Source organism: Dryobates pubescens, chromosome 14 (genome assembly GCF_014839835.1).
Source record: "Dryobates pubescens isolate bDryPub1 chromosome 14, bDryPub1.pri, whole genome shotgun sequence".
Taxonomy (NCBI): Eukaryota; Metazoa; Chordata; class Aves; order Piciformes; family Picidae; genus Dryobates; species Dryobates pubescens.
In genome coordinates this window covers 30,647,840-30,674,202 of record NC_071625.1, presented here as the reverse complement: position 1 = coordinate 30,674,202, position 26,363 = coordinate 30,647,840, and the positions used below count along the sequence as shown (strand labels likewise).

Here is a 26,363-nt window from a genome sequence, read left to right as displayed (position 1 = left end):
GTTCCCATGTGCCAAAAGATGAGCTGGCGGGGAAGGCTCTGGGCCTGGATGAGCAAGCAGCTCCTGGAGGATTGAAGGGGAAAAAGAGGCTGTATCACACACAGTATCACAGTAACTAAGGTTGGAAGAGACCCCAAGGATCATCAAGGATCACCTTTGGAAGGAGGGGAAGGCTTCTCCAGGTATGTTCAAGGAAGTGGTTAGATTATGTAGGAATAAAATTAGAGAGGCAAAGGCCCAGCTGGAACTGAAGCTGGCCACCTCTGTCAAAGACAACAAAAAGCATTGTTACAAATATATTAACACTAAAAAGAAGGGCAAGAAGAACCTGCACTCCTTATTGGACCTGGAGGGGAACACTGTGACTGAAGACGAGGAAAAGGCGGAGGTCCTGAACACCTTCTTTGCCTCAATGTTTAACAGCAAGGCAGGAGTTCAGGGCAAGTGGCCTCCTGAGCTGGCTGACGGGGTCAGGGAGGAGTGTAATGCCCTGGAAATCCGTGAGGAATTAGTTCGGGACCTGCTGAGCCACTTGGACACTCACAAGTCCATGGGACCGGATGGGATCCATCCTAGGGTGGTGAGAGAGCTGGCAGATGAGCTGGCCAATTTAGCTAGATTTGGCGATGACGGAGGTTCTTGGAATCAATACAGCTGACCAATATGATCGCGTATTGATCCTTTATTGTTCCAGTATTGCAGGCCTATGGCTCAGGCCTATGGTGAAAGCATGGCACAGTAAAGCATGGAAGGAAAGGAGATGGGACGGGCAGGAAAAGAAGAAGTGCATAGCAAGGGAACTGCAACAGTTTATATAACCTTGGTGTGCCTTGTTGGCATGGACTCATTGGTCCCCTATGAGTGACCACACATCGCACTATTGTAGATTATTGGTCCAACTACTGATGACACACGAGGTTTGGTGATGCAGGTGCATGTCCTGTTGTCCCAAGATAACTCACTATGTTTCTAGCTACCAGCGTCTTGTTTTAGTTACAGTGCTGCAGGCACAGCAGTGTTTTGGCATACTGGTAGCTGGCTCTGCACTTCTGCTGAGCATGGCCTACCACCATGTCAGGTAGACATGTCAGGTAGAGGGTAGAAGGGCTCTGCAGAGGGACCTCAACCGACTGAACGGATGGGCAGAGTCAAACAGGATGGCATTCAACAAATCCAAGTGCTGGGTGCTCCACTTTGGCCACAGCAAGCCCATGCAGAGCTACAGGCTGGGGTCAGAGTGGCTGAGAGCTCCCAAACAGAGAGGGACCTGGGGGTGCTGATTGACAGCCACCTAAACATGAGCCAGCAGTGAGCCCAGGTGGCCAAGAAGGCCAACGACATCCTGGCCTGCATTAGGAATAGTGTGGCCAGCAGGAACAGGGAAGTCATTATGCCCCTGTACACTGCACTGCTTAGGCCACACCTTGAGTCCTGTGTCCAGTTCTGGGCCCCTCAGTTTAGGAAGGGCTTCGAGACACTTGAACGTGTCCAGAGAAGGGCAATGCGGCTGGTGAGAGACCTTGAGCACAAGGCCTGTGAGGAGAGGCTGAGGGAGCTGGGGTTGCTTAGCCTGGAGAAGAGGAGACTCAGGGGTGACCTTCTTGCTCTGTCCAACTCCCTGAAGGGAGGTTGTAGCCAGGAAGGGGTTGCCTTGTTCTCATGGGCGACTTCAACCTGCCTGACATCTGCTGGGATCTCAACACAGCAGAGAGGAGGCAATCAAGGAGGTTCTTAGAGTGCATGGATGACAGCTTCTTATCCCAGGTGCTGCGCAAGCCTACCAGGGCAAGGCTATGCTTGACCTCCTCTTCACCAATAGGGAAGGGCTGGTGGGGATGTGGTGGTCAGAGGCTGTTTAGGGGCCAGTGACCACAAGATAATTGAATTCTCAGTATTTGGTCAAGCTAAGAGGGGCAGCAAGAAGACCTCCACTCTGGACTGCCGGAGGGCAGACTTCAGGTTACTCAAGGAGCTAACTCAGAAGGTTCCTTGGGAAACAGCCCTTAGAAACAAAGGGGTCCAGGAGAGCTGGGCCTGCTTCAAGGGAGAACTCTTGAAGGCTCAGAACAGGCTGTGCCAATGTGCCGGAAGATGAGCTGCCAGGGCAGACAGCCTGGATGGGCAATGAACTTCTAAAAGAACTAAGGGGAAAAAAGAGGGTGTATCATTTTTGGAAGAAAGGTGAGGCAACCCATGAAAAGTTTAAGGATGTTGCTGTGTCTTGTAGGAATAAAATTAGGGAGGCTAAAGGCCATTTATAGCTTAGCCTGGCCTCGGCTACGAAGGACAACAAAAAGTCCTTCTACAAATATAAGAATGGCAAGATAAGGGTGTGGTGGTTGAGAGAGAAGGCCCAGCTCTCCCTCCCCCACAAAGAAAGAAAAAAAAAAAAAACACGGCTAGCTCAGTCGGAGAAGCAAAACTATATTTACAAGCAAGATGGAATGCAGGTTGTATATATACACAATATACAGTATTTACAATATATACAGAATACAGCAAATAAAATAATCAGAACAAAACTCCCTCCTCTGGACAGAGGAGGGTTCCCCCCCTGTGCCCCCCTCTCTCCCCCTACCACCCTTTTTCCCAAAAAAGGGCTATAGAGAGAGAAAAGGCAGTTATTAAGGAGGAAATCCTTTGTTAGGCTTCAAAGCGCATGCAGGGATTAGTTTTGCTTATCTGGTATTCAAGGTCAAGCTCCGGCTAGTTGCTCAGAAGCAGACAGGCTGGAATGGGAAAACAGAGTGGAACTGACTAAGATTCCAACTGCACTAAAACTTAAAGTTGCATTCTACCAATCTACCAATGAAATTCGTTTAGAATATCTGAATATTTTCATTCTACACCAAAACATTCAGACAGAGTGTTCCAGCACTGTCCCTTTCTTAAAGGCACAGCCTCAAACGGTCACAGAGGGCAAGAACAACCTTGGTGGACACAGAGGGGAATGTTGAAACAAAAGATAAGGAGAAGGCAGAAGTACTTAACACCTTCTTTGCCTCAATTTTTAATAGCAGGACAGAATGTCTTCCAGACAGCTGGCCTGCAGAGCTGGCAGATGGAGCCAGGGAGCAGCATAGTTTCCCTCTGTTCCAGGAGGAGGCAATTAGAGATCTCCTCAGCTGCTTGGAGTCCCACAAGTCCATGGGACCAGATGGGATCCATCCTAGGGTGCTGAGAGAGCTGGCACATGAGCTGCCAAGCTGCTCTCCATCATTTTTCACCAGTTCTGGCTCACTGGAGAGGTCCCAGAAGACTGGAAGCTGGCCAACGTGGTGCCCATCCACAAGAAGGGCCGGTTGGATGAGCCAGGGAATTATAGGCCTGTCAGCCTGACCTCAGTGCCATGCAAGGTTATAGAACTTGAGTGCAATCACACAGCACTTACAGGATGGCCAAGGGATCAGACCCAGCCAGCATGGATTTAGGAAGGGCAGGTCCTGCCTCACCAACCTTCTATCTCCTCCTATGCCCAGGTGACTGCCTGGTGGATGTGGGGCAGGCTGTGGATGTAGTCTGCCTGGACTTCAGCAAGGCCTTTGACTCCATCCCCCACAGCAAACTCCTGGCCAAGCTGTCAGCCCCTGGCTTGGACAGCAGCACTCTGAGCTGGGTTAGGAACTGGCTGGAGGCTGAGCCCAGAGAGTGGTGGTGAATGGTGCCACATCCAGCTGGCAGCCAGTCACTAGTGGTGTGCTGTCTTGGTCCAGAGAGGGAAAGAGACTCAGTTCTTTTGAATATTCCCATGTTGTGAAATGAGAGGCACAAACTAGGCCAAAATATCAACAGCTAGACTATTCATTACGGTATCACAGTATAACTAAGGTTGGAATAGACCCCAAGGATCATCAAGTCCAACCTGTCTCATAAATAAAGTCACATAAATAAAGTGGAAATAAGAAGGGGAGAGGGAGAAGATAGAGAGGGAGAGAGAGAAGAGAGAGAGAAGAGGAAAGGTATTATATTACCACACCCCTCACCCCCCCAAGACAGTTTGAGTCTATGGAGGAAAGGTGCTACAGGAGATGCTGGGTTTGTAAAGAAACGGTGCTGAGGCTTTGGCTGGAGAAGAGATGTGGTCCTCTGGGCAGCCTCTTCAGCTCTATGAGTTGCAGCAGGCAGGACTTCGGACACGGAGGGTTCAGTCTGCTTCTTCCAGGTTCCACAGCCTCTTTTCTCCAGAGCAGCATGGTCCCGGGCTTTTCCTTCCTTCTCAGCAGCATGGTCCTTCTGCATTTTTCTTCTTCCAAGCCAGTAGTGGCTCAAGTCTTTTACACAGTTTTTAGTCCTTAGCTATGTGTCCAAGTATTGTCTCTCAGGAATTCAGGGGCCAGGAAATCCTCCTTAGGTAAATATCCAGGTATCGTTCCCCATGATCTTGTCTTATGCATATTCCCAAAGGTGGCCTTGGTCCATTGTTGTGAGGCCAGCTGTGGTTCAGTGATTGATGTTATCTTTTGCACCTTCGAAGAGTTGTTCCAGTGGCTCTGCCCAACACATATCAGCTATTGTCTGGGCAAGCAGCAAGTGATTTTATCTTTGTTGAGTCACACAAGGAGACACAAGCTTTAGTCTCTCACTTGTGCCCCAAGGATCAGTGCTGGTCCCCTTACAGCAGTGCACCACATCCAGTGCAGAGCAGTGCACCACAACCCTGGTTTGCAGAGTGCCACATGAAGTGCAGAGCATTGTACCACATCCCATGCACAGCAGTGCACCACATCCAGTGCTTGTAATTCTGGGCTAGCACTTTCCTGTCATGAGTTGCAGGCAATGCTAATCTGCTTGAAACAGCTTCATTCTAAAACGCATAGACAAAAAGCACAACATTGTGGGGGTAAAAAAAGTGAAAAGCCTAGCACCAAATTTCTTTTTTCTCTCTTATCTCACATCAGGAGAGAGTCCAAATCAGGCTTGTAATTGTGGGCTAGCACTTTCCTGTCAGGAGTTGCTGTAAGTGCTATGCAGCTTTAAACACCTCTCTTTCTAAATCACCTCGAAAAACAGCAAAACATTGTGGAAAACCTAGCATCACATTTCTTTTTCCATTTGTTGTGGTAAAGCCTAAAGGGAAGAGCGTAGAACCAAATTTCTTTGGAGGGGATGAAGAGCCCTGGAAAAGTGAGTGTGAGGTGTTCCAGCATAGAGAAAGCCGTGCTGTTTATCGAGAGATTGCAGCATGGCAGTGATTTTCATGCAGAAAGGCTTGGACATGACCCCCCCCCTTGTATTTCTTCTGTTATCCAGAAAGGCTCCCAGAAGAGAAAAGCACTTCCTGAACAGAGCCACAGGGGGGGTTAAGTATAAAATAAGTATCTATAAAGGAAAAAAGCCTACAACACACACAGAGGACAATCCACTATTTTTATTTTTTTAATAATTTGAATGATAAAACCTCTGGCCAGAGGCCAACTGAGCTGCCACCCGTGCACAGGGCAGGAAATGTCCCTAACTGGTCAGTGTTGCCACCCTCTTAAGGCAGTGTGTTGGCACCTACAGTGGGTGTGGGGGTGTCAGAGGGGAATTTTGGGGTATAAAGGGGCATCTGGGGGCCAATGGAGGCTCTCCTGGGGGTATTTTAGTTGGAGGGTTAGGGTTAGTTGGGCACAGCCAGGTACTGCTTGCTGCCACCTGCTGGTAAGGCTGTGAGTGGCGTCCGAAGAGGCTTTGGAGGCCGGGAAAGGTATTCTGGGGCATCTGGAGGGGTTATGTGGGCATCTAGAAGTGTCTGGGAGCCTCTGGAGGGTCTCCTGGGGGCGGTCTCTGGAGGGTCCCGTAGTTGCTGGGGCCACGGGGGTGCTGTGAGGGTTAGGGGTCTCTGGGGGGTTCCAGGTTTTGAGGTACCGCAAGATTTGGGGAGGTCTCACTCTGGTTTTCAGTGTCCGTGCAGCCCCGGGACCCCCCAGCCATGTCTCTCCCGGCATCCGAAGGAGAGCTGGGGGCACCTAAAGGGCTTTAGAAGGTGACAAAGGGGGCCGGGGGACATGTAAACGGGTCTCGAGGCAACAGGGCGGCGCCGCCCTCACCAAGATGGCGCCGACCTCGCCAATATGGCGCCGCCCTCCCCGCGACTGTTCCTTGCCCTCTCCAACATGGCACCGCCTCTCCAAGATGGCACCGCCCTGACCAAGAAGACTCCGCCCCCACCAAGTTGGCTCCGCCCCCGCCCCGTCGGCCCCGCCCTCAACAGCATGGTGCCTGCCGGCTGCGAGCTGGAGTTGTTCTGTGGCAGCTGCAGGACTCTGCCGTGGATCCGCGAGTGGGGGGCAGCGGCGGGGACGGCAGGAAGCGGCAGTGGGTAGGGGGCGACGGTGAAGCAGTGGGGGGCGGTGAGGGGAGATCGGGAAGCGGCGCGGGGGGAGCAAGCAAGCGGCGGGGGGCGACGGCAGCGGCGAGGGCTGAGGTGGGTGTAGGTGTCCAGCGCTCGGCTGGGCTCTGCTCCCAGCGTCACGAAGTGTTCTCCCAGGCCCTCCCAGGTCTCCCAGGAACAATGAGAGACCTCTAACCCCCTCCCACGCCCCCTCCCTTCTCCCTCCCAATCCCCTCCCAGTTCCTTGCAGTCCTTCCCAGTCCCTCCTAATCCCCTCCATGTCCCCCCCCAGGTGCTGTGTGCTGCAGGCTGACTCCGGTGGCCAGCAGAGGGCGTGGCTAAGCACCCTCCAGACCTGGCATGGCTTCCGCCTTCACCCAGGGACAACCCCCCGAAAGACCCACCCGGCCTGGTGGGTACCCTAAAAATTCAAACTCCCCACTCTGGACCTCCCCAGAGTAGCCCAGGAAAGGGTCTGGGACCCCAAAAATCCTCTTGGGGACCCCAAAATCATCTCCAGAGACCCCAGGACCATCCTAGAGGGGTTGGGGATCAAAAAATCCTTTTGGGTGACCCCAGGAGCACCGTAGGGTGGTTGGAGACCCCAGAATCATCTTGGGGGACCCCAGAACCATCCTGGAGGGGGTGGAGACCCCAAAATCGTCTCAGGAGGGACCCCAAAAATCAACTTGAGGAGCCCAAAAATCATCTCCAGGGACCCCAGGACACTCCTTGGAGGGTTGGGGAACCCAAAAATCCTTTTGGTGGATCCCAAAATACTCTCTGCGGGGCAGGGGGTGGGGGTGTTCAAAGAGCCCTTTTGTGATACCTTCCCTCCCCCTTTAAAACCTTCTCCCTGCAGCCCCCCAAAAATCCTTGGTCAGTTTTGGGATGCAGAGGGTTCGGTGGGGGGGGGGGGTCCCCCGAACCAGAGGTGCTTGAGGTGGTTTTGGGGGTCCCCGGGAGCAGCAATTGCTGCAACTGTGGATCTCCTGCCTCTGCCTGGGCCAGTGTCAACCTGAGTGTCACCATCTGCATGCAGTGCTCTGGCATCCATTGGTGAGGGGAAGGGAGAGGGACCCCAAAAATCCTTGGGGGGGGACCCTAAAAGTCCTTTAGAGCACACCAAAAAAACCAGCCCCCCCCCAAGACTCCCCACAACCTCTCCCTCCCCATTCCCTTCCTATTTTCTCCTTCCCAGTCCCTCCCAGTCCCCCCCCACCAGGTGCTGTGTGCTGCAGGCTGACTCCGGTGGCCAGCAGAGGGCGTGGCTGAGCACCCTCCAGACCTGGCATGGCTTCCGCCTTCACCCAGGGACAACCCCCCGAAAGACCCACCCAGCCTGGTGGGTACCCTAAAAATTCAACTCTCCCCTCTGGACCTCCAAAAATAGCCCAGGAAGAGGTTGGGGACCCCAAAAGTCATCTCAGGGGAGCCCAAAATCGTCTCTGGGGAGCCCAGGACCATCCTAGAGGGGCTAGGGACCCCAAAAATTCTCTTGGGTGACCCCAGGACCATCCTAGGTGGGGGTTGTAGACCCCAAAATCATCTTGGGGGACCCCAGGAGCATTCTGGGCATCCTGGGGTGTTGGGGACCCCAAAAATCATCATGGGAGACCCCAGGACCATCCTGGAGGGGATAGGGACCCTGAAATTGTCTTGGGGGGGTGAGTTGGGGACTCAAAAAATCATCTCAGTGGGCGGTGGGGACCCCAAAAATTGTCTTGAGGACCTCAGGACCATCCTTGAGGGGTCGGGGTCCCCAAAATTGTCTTAGGGTAGAGATTGGAGACCTCAAAAATCATCTTGGGGGACCCAAAAATTGTTTTGGGGGTGTTAGAGACCCTAAAAATCATCACGGAGGACCCCAAAATCCTCTCAGGGCAGGGGTTGGAGACCCAGCTCACAATCCACCCACCCACCCTAACCCTACAGACAACCTCAAATACAGCAACCAAAGGGATAGTCACAGAGCAAATCTCATGCTAAGGTGCCTTCTGCTCAACAGAGAGGCTTCTTGTTCTCCACCTCCAGGGACTGGGGTGCTTGGAGTGGGACTACACCCTAAGGTGTGAGTGGCTAAACTATTGCAAGGCAGCCATTCCCCCTGTCTTCACAGGCCTGCAGGCCTCTAGAAGACTGTAGCACTGCCTAGCAACAATACCTGTCTGGCTTCATGCAGACTCCTGGCTGCCAACACTCTCACAAAGGGAAGTGAAAGCCAGCTCCAGTCTCTTTGTACCACTAGCAGCACTGATAAGAAAGCCAGATCCTTTGGGGTAACTTACAATTCATCTTTAAGGCCTAAAACCTTAACCACACACTTGACAGGTAATGAATATTGATGGCTTTTCTTACATGAATGGTTCCTTTTGAAAGGGGGGATGGTGAGATTGCCCACAGCCCATGCATTTTACAGTTCTTTAGGACAGTAACAAAGAAAAACCAAGCACGACACAGAGCTAAGAGCTTTTTCTTTTACTATGTTTGGTGCCATTAACTCTAAGAACCATCACGTTGTTGACAAGAGTTTAACAGAAATGCTGTTTGCTCATCATTGCAAACTGCATTGGGAAAACTCTACCTGCTAGTTACAAAAGCACAATAAACTTCTACATTCATATATATAGCACTGCACCATCAACAGCCATACTGACATTCACCATCTTCAAATCATTTCTTTTCCTCAGCTTCCTTTTCCTCCTCTAATTTAAAGTACAAGGATTTGTCATAGCCCATGAGATGGTTGTAATCCTGAATATTGGGGAAAAGCGACGGATTCACAAGCATTGACTTTGTCTTAGCATAAAATGTTGTAAACATCTTGGTGATGTCTGGAATCTTTACATCTTTCTGATGGAAAATAGTTGCTTTCTCTGCCAGGATGACATTGTAGGTGATGGCTGTATAGGTGTCTGCCTCATCTTTGTAATAGAGCCGAACCACATAGCCTTTGGTAAGGACATGCAAAGTCACTGGTGTCACAAAGGTGAAAAATCCAATCACCCCATAAAAGGCAGCTTCTAGCAGCAGGCTGTCAAACCCAATCCCAGTTTTGAGCATGATGTAGGGCATCATGAACAGGTTGAATATGCTGGTGGAGTACGAGAAAAACTTGACACCTACATAAAGCAAAACCAAAATAGAGGTTAAAACTTTGGAGTAACGTTTTCCCCATCAGCCTCTCTGTCCTGGTACTGATGGCATTACACAAACAGCTACTGAAAATCTACTTCCCTTTTAATTTTTTTCAGTTCACAAAGAAACTACTGAAAGTTCACCCCTGGGTTGTTCAGCCTGGACAAGGCTCTGTGCAGACCCTCTAGCAGTCTTCCAGTATTTGAAGGGGGATACAAGAGATCTGGAATGGGACTTTTGACACAGGCATGGCCAGGATAAGGCATAATGGCTTCAAACTGGAAGAAGCTCCATTTAGATGAGATATTAGGAAGAAACTCTTCCCCATGAAGGGTTGAGGCACCGGAACAGGTTTCCAAGAGAAGCTGTGGAGGTTCCAAGCCTGGAAGGGTTGAAAGTCAGGTTTGATGGGGCCTTGAGCAACCTGGTCTGGTAGAAAGCATCCCTGCCCATGGCAGAGGGATTGGAACTAGATGATCTTTAAGGTCCCTTCCAACCCAAACCATCCTATGACTCTTACCGCTGTTCTGTTTGTTTATATGCTCATTTTATCAAAGCTGGCAGCTGGCCCTGTTTCTATGATGAAGTTGGCTACTGGCTATCACACACACCTATGAAGTTTTTACTTTACAGATAGGGATCTGATTTCCAAAGAAATTGGACTCCAGGCATGGACAGACATAATGGTAATTGTCAGAAATATGACTGGGAATGAGAATTCCTCTCTTCATCACCAGCTAATGCTGACATTCAGTGTGCATTACAGAGAAGCTTGCTTGGTCCCCCACCAGGCATAACTTGAAAAACACAGGTTATGCAGTGCTAACGAGTACTCCAACACCAGCCTGCGTGCAGCTCGAAAGAGAACAGCCAGTGCCGTGGATCACCCATAGTCCTTAAGTCACCACATGAAGATGCTGAGGGGTCATAGAAATGCACAGTTCCTACAGAACTTCCTGCACACCCAAGTGTAGAAGTAGAAACCAAGCCCCACTACCATGGCTTTTTTGTTGCAGAGCATCCAGGTTATTAGCAGAGTTGGAAAGGAGGACATTTATCTTCTGAATGCTGCATTTTAAAGCTAGTAAACACTGTTCAATTTCTTTTAAAAAGAGGCAATATAAATACCTTCAAGTAACATACCTAACACTGCCTTTGCCAAATTTCCTTTATAAACTAATCTTCCATGTTCTGGGTGTTCATGAGGGGAGGATGAGCTGAGGCTGCGAAGAGCTATTCCTTGGAAAGATGTAACCTGAAAGATTAAAGCAGTACATGGCCAAAACCCATCAGTTTTATATAGGCACAGATGTGTACATACACACATGGAGCTGCTCCTTGCCCTGAACCCATTCCCAGCACCTCGAATTAGGGATTAAAGTTTAGTTACACTACAAAGCAGGGCATGAATCGATGCACTGCGTGGCTGTGTTAACAACCGACATTACAGATCCGCGACCCCAGGCACGATCCCGCAGGCGTTCTGCAGGGAGCCGCTCAGGGCGCCGCGGGCGCCCCGCTGGAGCTCCGGCGTGCCACAGAACCTCCGCTCCCTCCCTGCACTCCTACTTTGCGCCAGAGTACAGCCACGAATCTCAGGTCTGCCGCCCTCCCCCCGTCCAGCTCCTTCTGGGGAGCGGAGCCACGTCCCCTCACTGCCCCCCAACCTGCTGGGGCCCCACGGCGGCGGCCGGACCCAACCGGCGGCGGCAAGCGCTGGGGAAGCGGCGGAGAACGGCGCCCCGCAGCGAGGCCGAGGCGGCGGCGGGCCGGCGGCCGGCAGCCCGCAGCAGCAGCAGCATGTCGGGCGGAAGGAGGGAGCGGGGCGGTGTGCCGGTACACGGCACCGCAGCCCCGCATTCCTGTTCCGCGGCAGGAAAGGGCCGGACGGCTACCCCGCGGCTCTCCACCGCCCCCCGGCGAGGTGGGGTGCTGAGACCCAGCCCCCTCTGCTGATGGGTACAGGGCCACAGCTCCGCCCGCACCGTTAGAATCTACGTCCCGCTCTTAGCCCAGAGACCCAGTATGGCAGGGTTGGAAGGGACCTCGGGAGCTCATCCGGTCCAACCTCCTGCAGCTTGCCCGGGATCACACTGGCCAAGCGGATTTGGAGTCTCCAGAGGACAAGACTCCACAACCTCTCAGGGCAGCCTGTGTCCAGGGCTGTAGAATCTTCACAGGAAAGTTTCTTCTTAAGTGAAACCTCCTGGGTTCCAGTATGTGCACATTGCCCTTTATCCTGTCACAGGGCACCACTGAAACGAGCCCAGCCCCATCCTCGTGCCTCCTGCCCTTTAGCTCTTGCTGCACATTGAGCAGATCCCTCTCAGGCTGCTCTTCTCCAGGCTAAACAGCCCCAGGGCTCTCAGCCCTTCCTCCTCCAGGCCTCTCAGCATCTTTGGAGCTTCTGTTGGACTCCTTCCCTGTCTGTCTTGAACTGGGGATCCCAGAACTGGGTCCTGCTGAGGCCTCACTAGGGCAGAGTACAGGGGGAGGGGTACGTCTCTCGACCTGCTGGCCACACTCTTCTTAATGCACACCAAGAGACCATTTGCTTTCTTGGCCATGAGGGCATGTTGCTGGCACACCATTGTGCACCAGCACTCCCAGGTCCTTCCCCACAGAGCTGCTTTCCAGCAGGTCAACCCCTAACCGGTAGTGGTGAAACTGGTAAAAGAAACTAATTAAATTGAGCAAATACCTAGGCTATCATGATGCTGTTTAAGTTAGGGTTACATATACTGTATTGATCCTCTGAGGAGGAGAAGGCTTTATGGTATAAAGGTGTCACTTGGAATAGCCAATGCCTGCCTTGAGAGAAATTATATCCCTGAGGAGTAGTACCTGAAATATTGATGAAACATAAGAGGATCCACATCAACATAAGCAAAAACCTTTTCATTGTGAGAGTGCCACAGCCCTGGAGCAGGCTGCCCAGAGAGGTTGTGGAGTCTCCTTCTCTGGAGACATTTGAAACCCACCTGGATGTATTCTTGTGTGACCTGCCCCAGGTGATGCTGCTCTGGCAGGGAAGCTGGACTGGATGATCTTTTGAAGTCCCTACCAACCCCTAACATTTTATGTCTTTGTGCTGGGAATTTCCATCAAAGTTGTCGATAAAGCACTGAGGATATCATGAAGAGCTCTTAACTGGAGGAGAATCGGTTTGGGGGAGTGATGAACAGAATATTCTCATTAACAGAATAACAGAGTAGATAAGAATTTTCCTCGTTAGCTGAAATGCAGGAATGCAGGGAGGGGGGGAGGAGTTGGCAGACAGCCTCTGCATAGATAAGGAATAGCAGGATTTTTCAGTGATTTACTTCTGTTAGTCCTAGACAAGATGGTTTTTGTATTAGATAAAGGACACCTGGATGACATGTATACTTCTGCTATTTTTAGATAGATAACCTTTGTATAGATAGGAAGCATCTGGACTTTTCTGTGAAACATCCCTCTGTCATTATGGACAGGTAACTTTTTGTATAAAAGTTTGCCCACAACTCTCTGAAGACACACAGGTCTTTTGAAATGATTCTACCTGTGTCAGGCACTTAAATAGAAGCATAATACAAGAAACTTACTGAGTCTCTTGTGTATCTTTCTCCAAGTCAGGAGCACCCAGAGATAATGTGTCACTGATCAGGCCTCTGGCAAGAAAACCAAGATACTAGATGTAGCCTTTCTGTGAACTACTCATTATGACGCTCAACCCCACACCCCGGGGAGCTAGAAAGCTACCCAAAGCCCCCACGCTCTGAGCATGCCTGGTGAATGTCAAAGCAGCTGTATCTTTTAGATGAAGCAGGAAAGAAACCAACTAATTAGTCTAATTAGTAGGTGTTAGCATTAGGCGTGGCTAATCCATTTGACCCTATAAATAGCAGCTGCGAAGGTCAGCTGGTGAGACAGTTTTGAGGGTGTATTGTCCAGTGCTGGGTTGTCTGCACCTGGGCTCAGTGCATACCAGCGGTTCAGAAACCGTTTTCTGGGCAATACAGCCAGGCTGGTACTCGGCCTGTCGCGGGTAGGCTAGCTGTCGGACACCTGCGAGCCCGCAAACACGACTGTCCTCCCGGGGGAACGTTCTGCGGGCGTCGCTCCTGACATGGCGGCACACCTCCTGCCTCCGCCCAACTCGAACTACGCCCCCCAGCATGCACCGCGCCCCGCGCGCAAGACGTGCCGGGACTTATGGCCCCTCCGGGGGCTGGCCCCGGTCCGGAAGTGCCCTGTGACCTCGCCGGAAGTTTTCGGAGGCAGCTGGCCCGACACAGCGGGGGCCCTGTGAGCGGGGCGGAGGGAGCGGCGCTGACTGGTGAGTGGCTGCGGGGGGCTGGTTCTGCTGGTGGAGGCGAGGCGAGGCCAGGCCAGGCCAGGCCCCGCCAGGCCAGGCCCCGCCAGGCCCCGCCGCCGTGCAAGAGGGCGAGGCGGAGAACAGAAAAGGGGGAGCCCCCGGGGCCTGCCCTTTCCGAGGGGAACGGGCCTCGCCCTCCGCGCCGCTCTCGTCCTGCTCCTGGAGGTGGGAAATGGGAGCCAGGCCTCGGAAAGAACAGGCTCGGAGCGGCCGGAGGAGCGCAGGGAGCTGTCAGGGCTTGCCGTGCCAGGTGGGGGTTCCCCCGCCGGGACGGTGGTGAAGGGCGCGTTTCTTTGCGAGCGGGAGCAAAGCGATGCTTTCATTAAATAGCCCTTCTAAACTTTTTTCGCCACAAATGACGTTCACCCCTTAGAGAGGGGAGGGGGAAACGTTAAGTACGAAAGAATTTAGGATACACCCCCGGAGGTGGTTATAGCAAGGTGAGGAGTGCTTTAGCCGTGATGATTGACGAGTATAAGCAAAGCGAGGTTGACGGAAGAGGGTGATGCACGTATGTGTAGTAAGAAAAATAAGCTTTTGAGTGCCATGTGTTCCTCCGAGGGAGATTTCTGCCTTAATACAAGGGACTCTGAGCGTAAGTAAGGTATTGATGACATCAGCTGTATGTATGAAAATGTGGTGGTGATGCTAGCAGTTAACTTTAATGGCCAGTGTAATCTTCTACTGTGTAATGCTATATGCAAAAGCTTTATTAAGATGCTTAATACTAGCGATTCTGAGTTAAGCCTTGCACTATGACTTAGTCATAGACTGTTTGTTTACATGGGTTTGGTAAAGATTACTTGCAGAAGTTCAGTTTGGAAGCAAGCCAGAAAAACATCGATAAGTAATCAAATGAGACACACTTATGGTAAGAAAAACTTATTTCTGATTAATCCCTTATGTGCTCCACTTTCCTCCTTTTGCTGTACAACACCATTGAGAGAGAAATAATGCTTATTAACCAAGGAGTTACTTAAAAGGGGAAACTGTGCTAGTTTTTTCTATAATACATTGGCTGCCATTTTTGCACGTACAGCTTACACCTTAGACCTTGATCAGCCTTCTAATGAGCCTGATGTGTCAATAAAATGTTCACTAGCATTTCCTACTAATATTGGGAGCGTTAAGATAATATTTAGAAACTTTCAGCGCTCCAGCATTTAATTTTTTTTTCTTGTCAGAGAAAAGTCATTTAAGATCACTTTTCTTCTTTTTTGCTTGTTTGTACTGGAATGGGTCATGAGCAGATTGAGGTAGTTTCATGTGACCTTAATGTGAAGACTTGATTTGGTACAGTGAGGAGGTCCCTTCTGTCTCTCAGCCTCGTATTTCTGTTTCTGATTCGTTTGTGCTCTTTCTTACTGCTCCTCACACTTTGTGTGGGCATGAGTGAGTTTCTTGCAGAGGTATGCTTCATACATCCGTGGTATATTCCGCTGTTCTGATGTGCTTTTGCAAATGTTAGGGTTTATTACAAGAAACCCTTAAATTTTGTTATGGAAGTGTGGGGTTGTGAGATGAAAACAAAGGAATTTTGATGTATTTTGACAAGCTCTCTTGCACCTAGGAAAGTTCAGGATTTGGTTATCTTCAGTACATTTTAATGAGTGCCTCTAAGGGGAGGGGAAGCAGATGCCCTGGGAAGTTTTGCAGTCTGCCGGCAGCTTTCCCCTGCTGCTGGCAAGAGGAGCACAGCGGAGGAATGTTGGTGTATGGTAAGAAAACAGTAACAACCTTCTGCCCTTCTTTTTTTCTCTTAAGGACAAAATAAAAGGTCACAATGGTGTTACTGTTTCCTTGGGAATTACTGAAAAGGGACGTTTCCTTGGATGGAAATGGACCACCTTATATAAGCTCTCTGAGGCTCCTTATGCCATATCCTACCTCACTTCCTGTTTATTCCAGCCAGCACTCCCCTGTAGCACACCTTCCTGCCACACTGCAGTGTGCCCCCAAGGGTGGAACTGTAGTACCCCTGGGTATGGAATCCTGATTCCACAGTGAAGATTTGGGTTCATGCTGTACCAGGTTCCCCTTCTGTTTCAATCCTTACTCGCATGAATAATTTTTTTTGATGCACACTGAACACTGAACTGCAGAGTGGTATTTTTAAACAAGCATCAAGAGCAGGACTAGAATTGAGGATTGAGCAGAACCAGAATTGAAGGAGGAGGCTACAGCATTTGTTTGTTGCTGAACTCGCTCTGATATACAAACAACATGCAGAAAATGTCACATTTGGCTTCTGAGCTAACCTAGAAATTGTGATGGCATTTGTGATATTTGCCCTGTGTTTTCCAGAGGTGGTTGGTGCAGAAGTGGCACCAGCTGAAGCATCCGGGAGTTGTCTGTGTTGCACAGCTAATGAGTTAGAAGCTGTTTGAGTTTCCTTAGAGTAGAATTCCAGTTTCTAATAAGTTTCCTACAGACAGAATCAAAGAATCTGAGATCTTGAAATGTTTGCCCAGGCTTAATTTTCTGGTACTAACCAGAATAAAGCACTGGGGTCCTGGGCATCCATGCAGTGGTTGTATGTGTTCAGTTACAGCAGCATATCACAGTAGGGAAAAATGTCTTCAATGAAAGAGTTGTATACCTCTGGAACAGGTTGCCCAGGAAAGTGGTGGAGTCACCATCCCTGGAGGGATTTGAAAGCCCTGTAGGTGCAGAAGGAACCAAAGCAGAGCTGGGGGAGACTGCTCTGTGGCAGGAGTGCTTGTGTAAGGAGGAGCTGCTACTTGCAGCAGAGCTGTGGTGGCTCCAAGAACAACCCGTAACAGTGATCTGGAATGGCCACACCTCCAGGCATCGGCAGCCTTGAAGCCCCTGGTCCTGGCTCTGCTCTCTGAAGTATTCTGCTTCTGACTCTGAAGCCTGTGGGACTCTTCTGGGGACAAGCAGACCTGCTGCCCAGCACTGTCCTGTGGTCTTTATTGCACTATTGAGACAGATCAACTCCTTGGGCACAGCTTGGGATCTGCATGCGCCAGAAAAGCCTGACCTTGGCTGGCCCATTCCATGCTCTGCTGTGGCTCGTGGAGCTGCTGCATGGCACTGGATTGTGTGCAGAGAAGGGCAGAAAAGTTGGTGAGGGGTCTGGAGAACAGGTCTTGTGAGGAGCAACTGAGGGAACTGGGGTTGTTTAGTCTGAAGAAGAGGAGGCTGAGAGGAGACCTCCTTGCTCTCTACAGCTACCTGAAAAGAGGTTGGAGCAAGGCCAGCGTTGGCCTCTTCTCCCTACTAACTAATGACGTGACAAGAGGAAATGGCCTCAAGCTGTACCAGGGGAGGTTTAGTTTGGATATGAGGAAACCCCTGTAAGGAGGTTGGAGTGATATGGAGGTCAGTTTCTTCTCCCAAGGTATATGTGATAGGAAAAGAAGAAATTACTTAAAGGGGAGGTTTAGGTTGGACATGAGGAAAAATTTCTTCCCCCCAAGGGTTATCAAGCTCTGGAACAGGCTGCTCAGGTGGAGTCACAATCCCTGGAGGGATTGAAAAGCTCTGTAGATGTGGTGCTGAGGGACATGTTTTAGGGCTGACCTGGCAGCACTGGGTTAATGGTTGGACACAATGATGTGAAAGGTCCTTTCCAGCCAAAGCAATTCGATGCATTCAAATATTTGGTCTCATTGACATAGAAGGTAGACAAGGAAATTCTGGGAAGCTTGGGAAATGGGGAGGTATCTTTGGGAGTGAGGTGGGAGGGCCGTAGACATGCTATGCTTTTTTCCCCTTGCATTTGATGCTGAAGAGAAGCAGGAGAGAGATCAGACTAAACTAACTGAACCACAGTATTGCTTCTAAAAGCTGTAAGGAGGCTGAAACGCACCAAGGAGAATACTTGCCTCATATGGAATTTAGCTATGTTCTACCTTGTAGGCGTAAACATCCTCAGAACATAGAAACATTTTCAGTCCTCTAATAAGAATTTGATCTGTTCTGCAGCAGGAACTTCCCTTTTAGACTGGTTGGAAATTTTCTGTGTCAAAGCTTCTGGGCTTAGTTGTATTTTGTTGTCCCTTAGTGATTAAGAAGTGGCATGTCCTTTTTATGTAATCTTTTCTTAAAGCAGGCTCTGCTCATCTTTTGTTGTTGTTGTTAAGGAGTTGAAGCAGAAGAACAATAATACCAAATATATCTGCTTTTTGGAGATTAAAGGCAGGGAGCTGAGCCACCTGATTGTTAATGCCACATAAGCTTCTTGAAGGGGAAATGGAATCAGGAATGTACTTCAACAGAAATCCCCAGTGCTTTGCAGAAGGCTGAAGCAATCAGAAATGTATGACAGCAAAGGCAAATACCTGAGCGTTCAGAAAGTTTGCATTGCTCACTTCCCTGCTACAGTGTATCTGTAAAGGCAAAAAATACCCTGGGGTTGGTGTAGCGTAGGAGCAGCTATGAAATGTGGAAAAGTGATTAAAATACAGTTGCAGACCTCTTCAGTAAGCAAGTCTCACTCTTCACATTGTCTTGGCAGATGTCACGTGGAAAGAAAACAAAGGGACGTGCTTTCTAGTAACAGTGCATTGGTAAATAGACTCTGAGAAGAGCTGCTGATAAGAGAATCCACCAGGCCACAGTACCTCAGGGGACTACAAGAAAGCTTGGGAGAGACTTTTTACAAGGGCTTGCAGTGATAGGATGAGAGGGAAGGGATTGAAGCTGGAAGAGGGGAGGTTTGGACTAGAGATAAGGAAGAAACTCTACTGTGAGGGTGGTGAGACACTGGAACAGGCTGCCCAGAGAGGCTGTAGATGTGCCCTCCCTGGAGGTGTTCACGGCCAGGTTGGATGAGGCCTTGAGCAATCTGATCTAGTAAAAGGCATCCCTGCCCATGGCAGGGGACTGGAACTAAATGATTCTCCAACAAGCTGCTTGATTTGTGTTTACGAAGCCTGTGGCAGTAAGGATCCCATCAGGTTTGTGTCACAGCTGTTCTAGCACCCAAATGTTATTTCTTTGGAGGAGTTCCTGGAATTCCTGAAAATGAGGACAGCCTTTAACAGTTGATGCCAAGGTGCCTGTAAAAGAGGGTACACAGGTTGTCTCTCGGGGGCATTCCTGAAAGTACCTTGTATTGAGGACCTCTTCACCTGCAAGACATGTGAAGGTGTTCTTCATGGTAGCAGGGAAGGGAAATACTTGGTGTTTCTGTAAAGTCAGGATAATTTTGCAAGACAAACTCAGTGTAAGTGGAGGATGCTTTTTGCTCAGCTCCCTGAAGACAGCAGCCAACAGCCGCTGGTTAAACTGTGTGGTTTGAGTTGGTAAAGGTACCAGCCTGATTTTTGGGGAGAGCTTCAGGAGACAGACTTTCACATTTGTGCTGTTGAGAAGTCAAGCAGTAAGAGCTTAATCTTCTGAAGAGATCTTTGTAAAACTTTTTTGCAGCTCCCTCCTCAACTTGCTGACTTTTTTTGCTAAGCTTCTGCCAGAAACAGAGGGAGGGGTGAGGGCAGTGGTCTTGTGTTCTGTTTTCTCACATCTCCTGCTCTGTGGTCCCTCTCTGGTGAGCAGTCACCATTTGTGCCTCTGCTGGTGCTCACTGCTTTGTCAAAATTCGTCCCAGCCTCTGTGCTGCCCCTGACCCTGGGCACTGGCTGGGAAATGACCCAGAGGGTCTTGTGCTGTGCTGGGGAATCCGTGGGCACATGGCAGTAGCTGATTGATTTGTCTTGGGTTAATGTTTGGAGAAGAGCTGTTGTTGTGAAAGAAATTCTAGGCCAGCAGGTGGGTGGGTGGAGTTTCTCTTCCAAAGGTTTCTGCAGCAGAGATGCAGTAACAGGAGCTGTTGTATCTGGACGTAGCAGATGTGTTTTGTAAACAAGTGCTTCCAGCTCTCTCTTTGGGTTCATTGGTGTGGTGAAATGGGTGTGCACCAGGCTGGGGTCCAGTTTCTAAGCGGTGGAAGCTCCCGGTTCCTTACCTGACTGAAATGTTTGAAGGTGATTATCTAGCTGACATTGGTGGCTGTATCAGGAAGCCTCAGTCTCTTCTGGGAAAGACAGGTGGGAGACCAGATATTTAGTACACAGTGATTAGACTGATCCCTGAGCCTTCTCTTCTCCAGTCTAAACTACCCTAGTTCCTCTGTTTCTCCTATGGCAGCTGCTGCAATCCCTTGGTCATCTTTGTGGCCCTTTGCAGGACTGGTGTTTTGGGGAGCCCAGAGCTGGCCCCAGCACTCCAGATGTGCCCTACTAGTGCTGAGTGGAGGGGCAGGATCATTTGCCTCAACCTGCTGACAATGCTTCTCCTAATCCAGCCCAGGGTGCTGGTGGCTACCTTTGCTGTCAGCACACGTTTCTGGCTCCTGCTCAACTTGGTGTCTACCAGCACCCTCAGATCTCCTGCAAAGCTGCTTTCTAGCTGGTCAGCCTCTAGCCAGTGCTGGTGCCTGTGGTAACTCTTCACAAGGTTTTCCATTTCCCTTTGAGTGTCATAGTTTGCTGCTGTTACCTTTCTTCAGCTTGTCAGGGTCCCTCTGAGTGACAGGACAAGCACTCCTCAATCCCGGCATGGCAAACTCTTCTCTGACTGTTAGATTTTTTTCTGTAGACAAGCTGTTCAGCTTCTTTAGTGCTTTTTGCAGTGTGGCAAAACCTCCCCAGTACCATGGCGTGAATGGTGTTGGCAGCGATAGAAGTCATAAAGCTTTTGCAGCAACTCAGGTTTGACTTGGAGAGCCTTGAAGGGCCCTTCAAAAGCTTGGAGGAACAGCTTCTTTCCAAAGTAAGCTAAAAATGTAGAAGTTCTCCAGCTTGGTAGGGATCCCTGGACTGCTAAGCTAGGTTTCAGAATGTAATGCTGATGGAGCCTGCATGCTGTGTGTCAGCATAGCCTTTTCTCAAGGCTGTTTCAGATAACACACAGATAACAACTAAAGCTGACCTCAGAGTGTGCTGCTGACTGAAAACATCCCCCCCTTCTGTTTTTCCAGACGCTCCAACTGCAGAAGCTGCTGTTGAAAAGAGAGAATTTTTTTAATATAAGAAGAGAATGGGTAAGTTCATCTGAGAGAAATGTTGTTTGTGAGGCATTGGTAAAGGAAGTAGACTGTAAGACTTAAAATGTTGATCTTGTCATTTTTTCTTGTGGCCTCAAAAGCTAATGAAGCTCCTCCCGACAAATACTTGTAGGTGGATTTCCTCAAGTGACTGTTCATTCATGGCAAGGCTTGTCCAGAGTGATCTAACAATACATTTCACTTGCTTCATATGCACAGTGCCAGCACATGCTAAACCAGGATGTTTTTATAGCACTCAGCATGTGGATAGAGGACAAGAAAGTGTTGCTGTGTGCTGGTTTAAATGTTTGCTTGTTGACCAAGGTCAGCCTGTCAAATTCTGGCTCAGAGATCCTTCTGGGGACTGTTTTCTGATGAATTCCATTGTGTGACTAAATGAAACTGCCCTATCTGCCTCTGCAAGTGCAACATGAGCAAACAGGCTCTGATCTTGCTTGGATTTCTTCTCAAGGTGTTTTAGCACATTTAGCACTGGCAGTGCTCTGTTAAAACTCGCAGTACCAAGGTGGTAATTCAATTTTGATTTCAAATTCACAAACAACTTGACTGGGTGAACATCACATGTACTATAACACTAGATCTGATGCAAGGAAATTGTTCTAATCATTAATATCAGGTCCTTGTTTTCCCAGGAGAAATGACAGGAACAGTCACATGTCAAGTTTGTAGTCAGTATCTAGTTCATCTTCCTGCATATGATCATCAAATACTTTTCCAGAAGTGTAGAGATCTTCTGGGATACTTTTCCATGCTGGAAGAGCTTCCAGGACTTAAATTTTGTACCTTTCTGTCAAGGTTAAGACTGTTCTGAAGATGAAATTTGCTGTGCAGTGTCAACTTCCTGTATTGCTTTAATGGGATGGTAGCAATAGCTGCTTAGTCCCTTAGAAAGCAGCCTGTTTGAAAGCAGGCCTGAACTTCCCACTGTGCAAGATGGAGAAGCATTTAAGATTGCACAGGGTGGACAGCACAGTGGTGGTAACAACTGTGTTTTGGGGGTTTCCAGCTTGTGAAGACAGCCAGTTAGGAAAGAATAAATGACTGAACAACAAGGGTTGGGGGATAAAGGCTCCTAGAGAGAGAAGGTAGAGAGTGGGTGTATAGTGAGGCAGAAGGCAAACGGAAAAAGTACCATCAAAAGTGCCAGGAGGAGAAGTCCCTATGTTCTTAGGGTTTAGTGTTTTGCTCTTCTGTTTTCCACCAAAAGTTACCACCAAGATGTGCAGCAAGACTTTGTGGTAGTTTTGGGTCTGGCTTGGTAGTGATAGAGACTTAGTCTTATTTTGTGTCATGTATTGAGCACAGGGGTGCCCCTGCTCCCCCGGGACAGTGCCCTGTCTGTAAATGTTAGAGTGCAACGGAGGCAGCTCTGAGCCAGCACTAATCAGACAAAAGTGGCAGTAGCCTTCAGGGGGAAGCAGTGACACAATATTTTCTCTTGAGAAATGCTAAAGGGAAATTTCATCCCTGCATTGAATTTAGAACTGATGTGGAAATGTGGTGGTGAGGAAAGGGGAGGGATTAATTACAAAGCCCTGCTTTGGCAAAAATTCCTGCTGTAAACCAGGCTGCAGAGTCCTTCTGAGAAGTCATCTGCAGCCATGCAATGCTCCTGTCCCTGTCTGGTTGTGCTGGGTTGTTTGCTCTGCAGTCACAGAAGTGCCTGCAGCTTGCCTTTTTAGTGAGGTCCATCAGTGATAGTGTTTGTTCTGAAACTGGCAATCTGGTTTCCGTTGCAGATGGAGAGGAGAAGACATATGGTGGGTGTGAGGGCCCAGATGCAATGTATGTGAAGCTGATCTCCTCTGATGGCCATGAGTTCATTGTGAAAAGAGAGCATGCATTAACATCAGGAACAATAAAAGCCATGCTGAGCGGGCCAGGTATGTATCAGAGGTTTAGTACCAGCATGTCCTTGGTTTTCACCTTTGGACAGTTTGAATTTATATTGTGCAATGTGTGAGAACTGGAATGAATGATACATTTCCATCTCCTGCCCAGCTTCCCTTATCAGTGGAGCAGTCTACCTCTGTGCCACCAGCCATGGAACTGGACTGGTCTGCTTTCGGACAGTCCATGATCTTACTGTGTCATTCCTACTGCTCATCAGCAGGCAATTGTTTAGCTAGTTTGTTTCAGCTACTGGAAGGAGGTTGCAGGAGTGCTGGGGAGGGAATTCTTACAAAGGCATGGAGTGACAGGACAAGGAGTGATGGCTTTGGACTGGAAGAAGCTCCATTTAGATTGGACATTAGGAAGAAATTTTTCCCCACAAAGGTGGTGAGACACTGGAACAGGTTGCTTAGAGAAGCTGTGGAGGCTCCAAGCCTGGAGGTGTTGAAAGGCAGGTTAGATCAGGTCTTGAGCAACCTGAGCTAGTGGGAGGTGTCCCTGCTCATGGCAGGGGGATGGAACTAGGTGATCCTTAAGGTCCCTTCCAACCCAGAGCAGTCGGTGATTGTCATTTGTGACCAAACCAGTGCTGATCACATACCATGTTTTAGCCATTGCTGAATGTGCACTGTGTAAACAGTGTCTGGACTTGCTGTGTCACTTACTCTTTGCCCCACACAGTGAATGGTGTTTAGGGGCTTGGGAGGGAACACAACTAGGCAGGTGATCCAAACCAACCAAGGAGCTACTGCATGCTCAAAAGAGAAAAGGGACAAGAGGGTTAGGGACATCAGCATCGTTTGCTTGGGAACTGGCTAGGCATCAGTCTGCCCAGGGGAGGTGACAGCTGATTGCCTTTGCAATCATAGAGCTGTTCAGGCTGGAAAAGACCTTCAAGGTCAGCAAGGCATTCTTCAGCATCTCCCAGGGCTGAACTGGTGCTGTGGGGAACCTGTCCTCCAGGACAACTGAAGTTCCCCTGCCCCTCCTGCCTGCCTGTTTTCACAGCTTAGGAAGGTAGCAAGGTGTCACCACTGTGTCAAATCTTCCTGACACAGAAATTCAAAGCTAATGGGTTCACAGCAGGGACCACTGGTGAGCATGTGTGTGCAGACAGGGAACATCTATAAACCATGGGATCGTCTGGGCTCAGACAGCTGGAAATGTCAATGGATTCCTCTGCTCTTTTTAACCTGATTACTGTGACTCCTAGAGCTCAGCACACCACAGTTGGAGAGCTCCTGTCAAGCAAGCATCAGAATAAGCCCTAAATTTCTGGAGTGGCTGTTCAGAACATTGTGAATAGGCTGTGGCCAAGGCCAACGTTTTGTAGTGCAAGGGCTCTTAATACCCTTGAGGATTACAGCTGTGGTACATCCTGCCTGTCACCACAGCACCTAATGTCCTAATAGAGGATGAGGGCAAGTCTGCACAGAGCCTTGGGTCAAGAAGGTCAAGTGTTCTGTTTTGCAGCGAACTGAGATGCTGATCTGTGGTTGCTTCTGTTTCTCTGCAGGACAGTTTGCAGAAAACGAAACAAACGAGGTGAATTTCAGAGAGATTCCATCCCATGTGCTATCCAAAGTCTGCATGTATTTCACCTACAAGGTCCGCTACACCAACAGCTCAACGGAGATTCCCGAATTCCCCATTGCACCTGAAATTGCACTGGAACTTCTGATGGCTGCAAACTTCTTAGATTGTTAAATAAAGTAAATTATATCTAAAAAAAACCCCAAACCAACCAACAAAGAAATGACAAAAAATGTAACTTTTTTCAGTATTTAATACTTGTACTTCAGTGAGTAACCTTTTTCAGATAGCATGTTGTGTGTGTGCTGTTGAGAGCTGTTGAAGCTCAACGGCAGGGCGGCTGCTCTCAGCCCTGCTGCAGATAGCAATCCTTCAGCTGGAGTTTGTTTTGCTTCTGACACAAATTGAGGACCTTTTCACAACCTGAGACAAATAAACAAATCTGCCAATTAGTAGATGGCTATGCCGTATCCTTTAGGTGTGGTAGAACCTCCTCCTCATACCATGACCATAGCAAGCCCTGGAGCTGAGTTGAATGCTTTCTCTGAGGTAACTGTAGTGAAATACTAGTAGTTGTTTAGAGTTTCTAACCTTCTCTTACTGTTCATGTTTCTAAACATCTGAATTTAATCTCCTTTATAAGATAGCTGTCCTTTAGCATAGCCACACTAACAAGGTGAAAAGTGTCCTCCCTGAGGTTTGTATTCTGATAGCAATATTCCACTGGGTTGTGCTGGGGCCTTGAGCAACCTGGTCTAGTGGGAGGTGTCCCTGCCCATGGCAGGGGAGTTGGGACTAGATGATCTTTAAAGGTCTCTTCCAACCCAAACCATTCTATGATTTAAGAGAAGGTTTAAGGCTTTTAATTTAAACCATAGTATAGAGCTGTGTAAAGATGTACTTGATATATTTTTCTTTCATAACCTAAATTTTCCCCCTTGGTAGCTCCAAATGCTGCAGTCACTTGTCTGTGCAGTAAGACTGCGCTTCTGCCGACGGTGGCTTTCAAGGGGAAAAAGACTGTTAGAAGCTGTGTATGTTATCTTCTGTAGAGCATAGAAGGCTGTTCTTAATGTCCTGTCACTTGACCTGATGCATATTTTACCTGCTTTCAGTTCTGGTTTCTCTCCACTGTTCTGTAAAGGCTGTGCTTGATCTCTAGAGGAGCAGTCATCAGCACTGTGCCACAGCAGCTGAAGTGATGGCTGTGCTCCTGTCTTTCACCTCTTTCTCCACCTCTCCCTTGGACCTGCTGGAAAAGACTCGGAAACATGGATATCTTTTCTGTCTGAAGGAAAGGGCATTAAGCAGATGTTTAAGGAGCTGTTTTATAAATTTCTTAGGTATTTCCAGTGTTTTTACAAATAGTTTAGGGGACAAGGATTGGCAAGCCACTGCCATCATACTAGAGCAGAACACAACATCCCTTGGGCATTGCTGGTAGTGGGTGCCTGTTCTATCAGTTCTTGGTTCCAAACAAGTTTCCATAAAGGGAAGAATTTAAACTTGAGACATGAAAGCTTGGATTTTGTTCAGCTGCAGCCTGAAGAGCTCTTCTGCCAAAATCATCTGTAAATGAGAATAAATGTAACTTATCATAAAAGAATTGTGCCAGAACAATGGAGATGGTGTGCTGTCAGCTGCCATTGTTTCAGCTTTCTTTGGATCAAGAAACAATTGTAGTCTTTCATGGAGACATCCTCCTGATGGAGGGAAGGACCTCTGAAGGTGAAGTTAGAGGGTTGCAACTCTCCCCTAAAACTGTTTGCCAACAGAAATGCAGCTTAGTAAAGGTTTGTCTGTCCAAAGCCAGTAAGCAGCACAGGCTGCAGGCTGCCTGTGGAGGAGAGCTGTTCTAGCACAAAGTGTCACTGGCCTTGAGCAGCACCGTATGGACAAGTTGCTGTGTGTCAGCCTGGTGATGGCTGAGCTGGCATTAACACATCACCTGCTTGGGCACAAATTTACTACAGGCTGGTTTGGCATGACAGAGCTGCCCTGCATTGAAGGGGGCTTGCTGAAACCCTGCCTTGGAGCCTTGGGGTCATTGCTGTGGGTAACTCCCTGCTGAGCCCTGAGCAGCTAAAGGCAAGCAG

General features: G+C 49.1%; 2 protein-coding genes across 2 annotated transcripts; one reads left to right on the top strand and one right to left on the bottom strand.

Moving 5' to 3' along the window:
- Positions 1-8,804: 8,804 nt before the first annotated feature.
- On the bottom strand, positions 8,805-13,610 carry TMEM70 (transmembrane protein 70). Its single transcript, XM_054167214.1, has 4 exons — positions 13,419-13,610; positions 11,119-11,403; positions 10,595-10,706; positions 8,805-9,435 (listed from the first exon to the last, which is right to left on the bottom strand). Exons 1-4 carry the CDS (start codon positions 13,608-13,610, stop codon positions 8,987-8,989), a joined length of 1,038 nt encoding a protein of 345 aa, XP_054023189.1. The 3' UTR covers positions 8,805-8,986.
- A 55-nt stretch (positions 13,611-13,665) lies between these two features.
- On the top strand, positions 13,666-24,719 carry ELOC (elongin C). Its single transcript, XM_054167320.1, has 4 exons — positions 13,666-13,769; positions 20,755-20,817; positions 22,581-22,724; positions 24,251-24,719. Exons 2-4 carry the CDS (start codon positions 20,814-20,816, stop codon positions 24,439-24,441), a joined length of 339 nt encoding a protein of 112 aa, XP_054023295.1. The 5' UTR covers positions 13,666-13,769; positions 20,755-20,813; the 3' UTR covers positions 24,442-24,719.
- Positions 24,720-26,363: the final 1,644 nt, after the last annotated feature.

Coding starts and splice junctions, on each gene's coding strand:
- TMEM70 (XM_054167214.1), bottom strand. CDS start 13,610: ATGCTGGGGGGCGTAGTTCGAGTTGGGCGGAGGCAGGAGGTGTGCCGC. Junction 10,707..11,118: donor CCGCCGTGGGGCCCCAGCAG/GTTGGGGGGCAG, acceptor TTAATCTTTCAG/GTTACATCTTTCCAAGGAAT. Junction 9,436..10,594: donor TTTGGCAAAGGCAGTGTTAG/GTATGTTACTTG, acceptor TGCTTTATGTAG/GTGTCAAGTTTTTCTCGTAC.
- ELOC (XM_054167320.1), top strand. Junction 22,725..24,250: donor AGCCATGCTGAGCGGGCCAG/GTATGTATCAGA, acceptor GTTTCTCTGCAG/GACAGTTTGCAGAAAACGAA.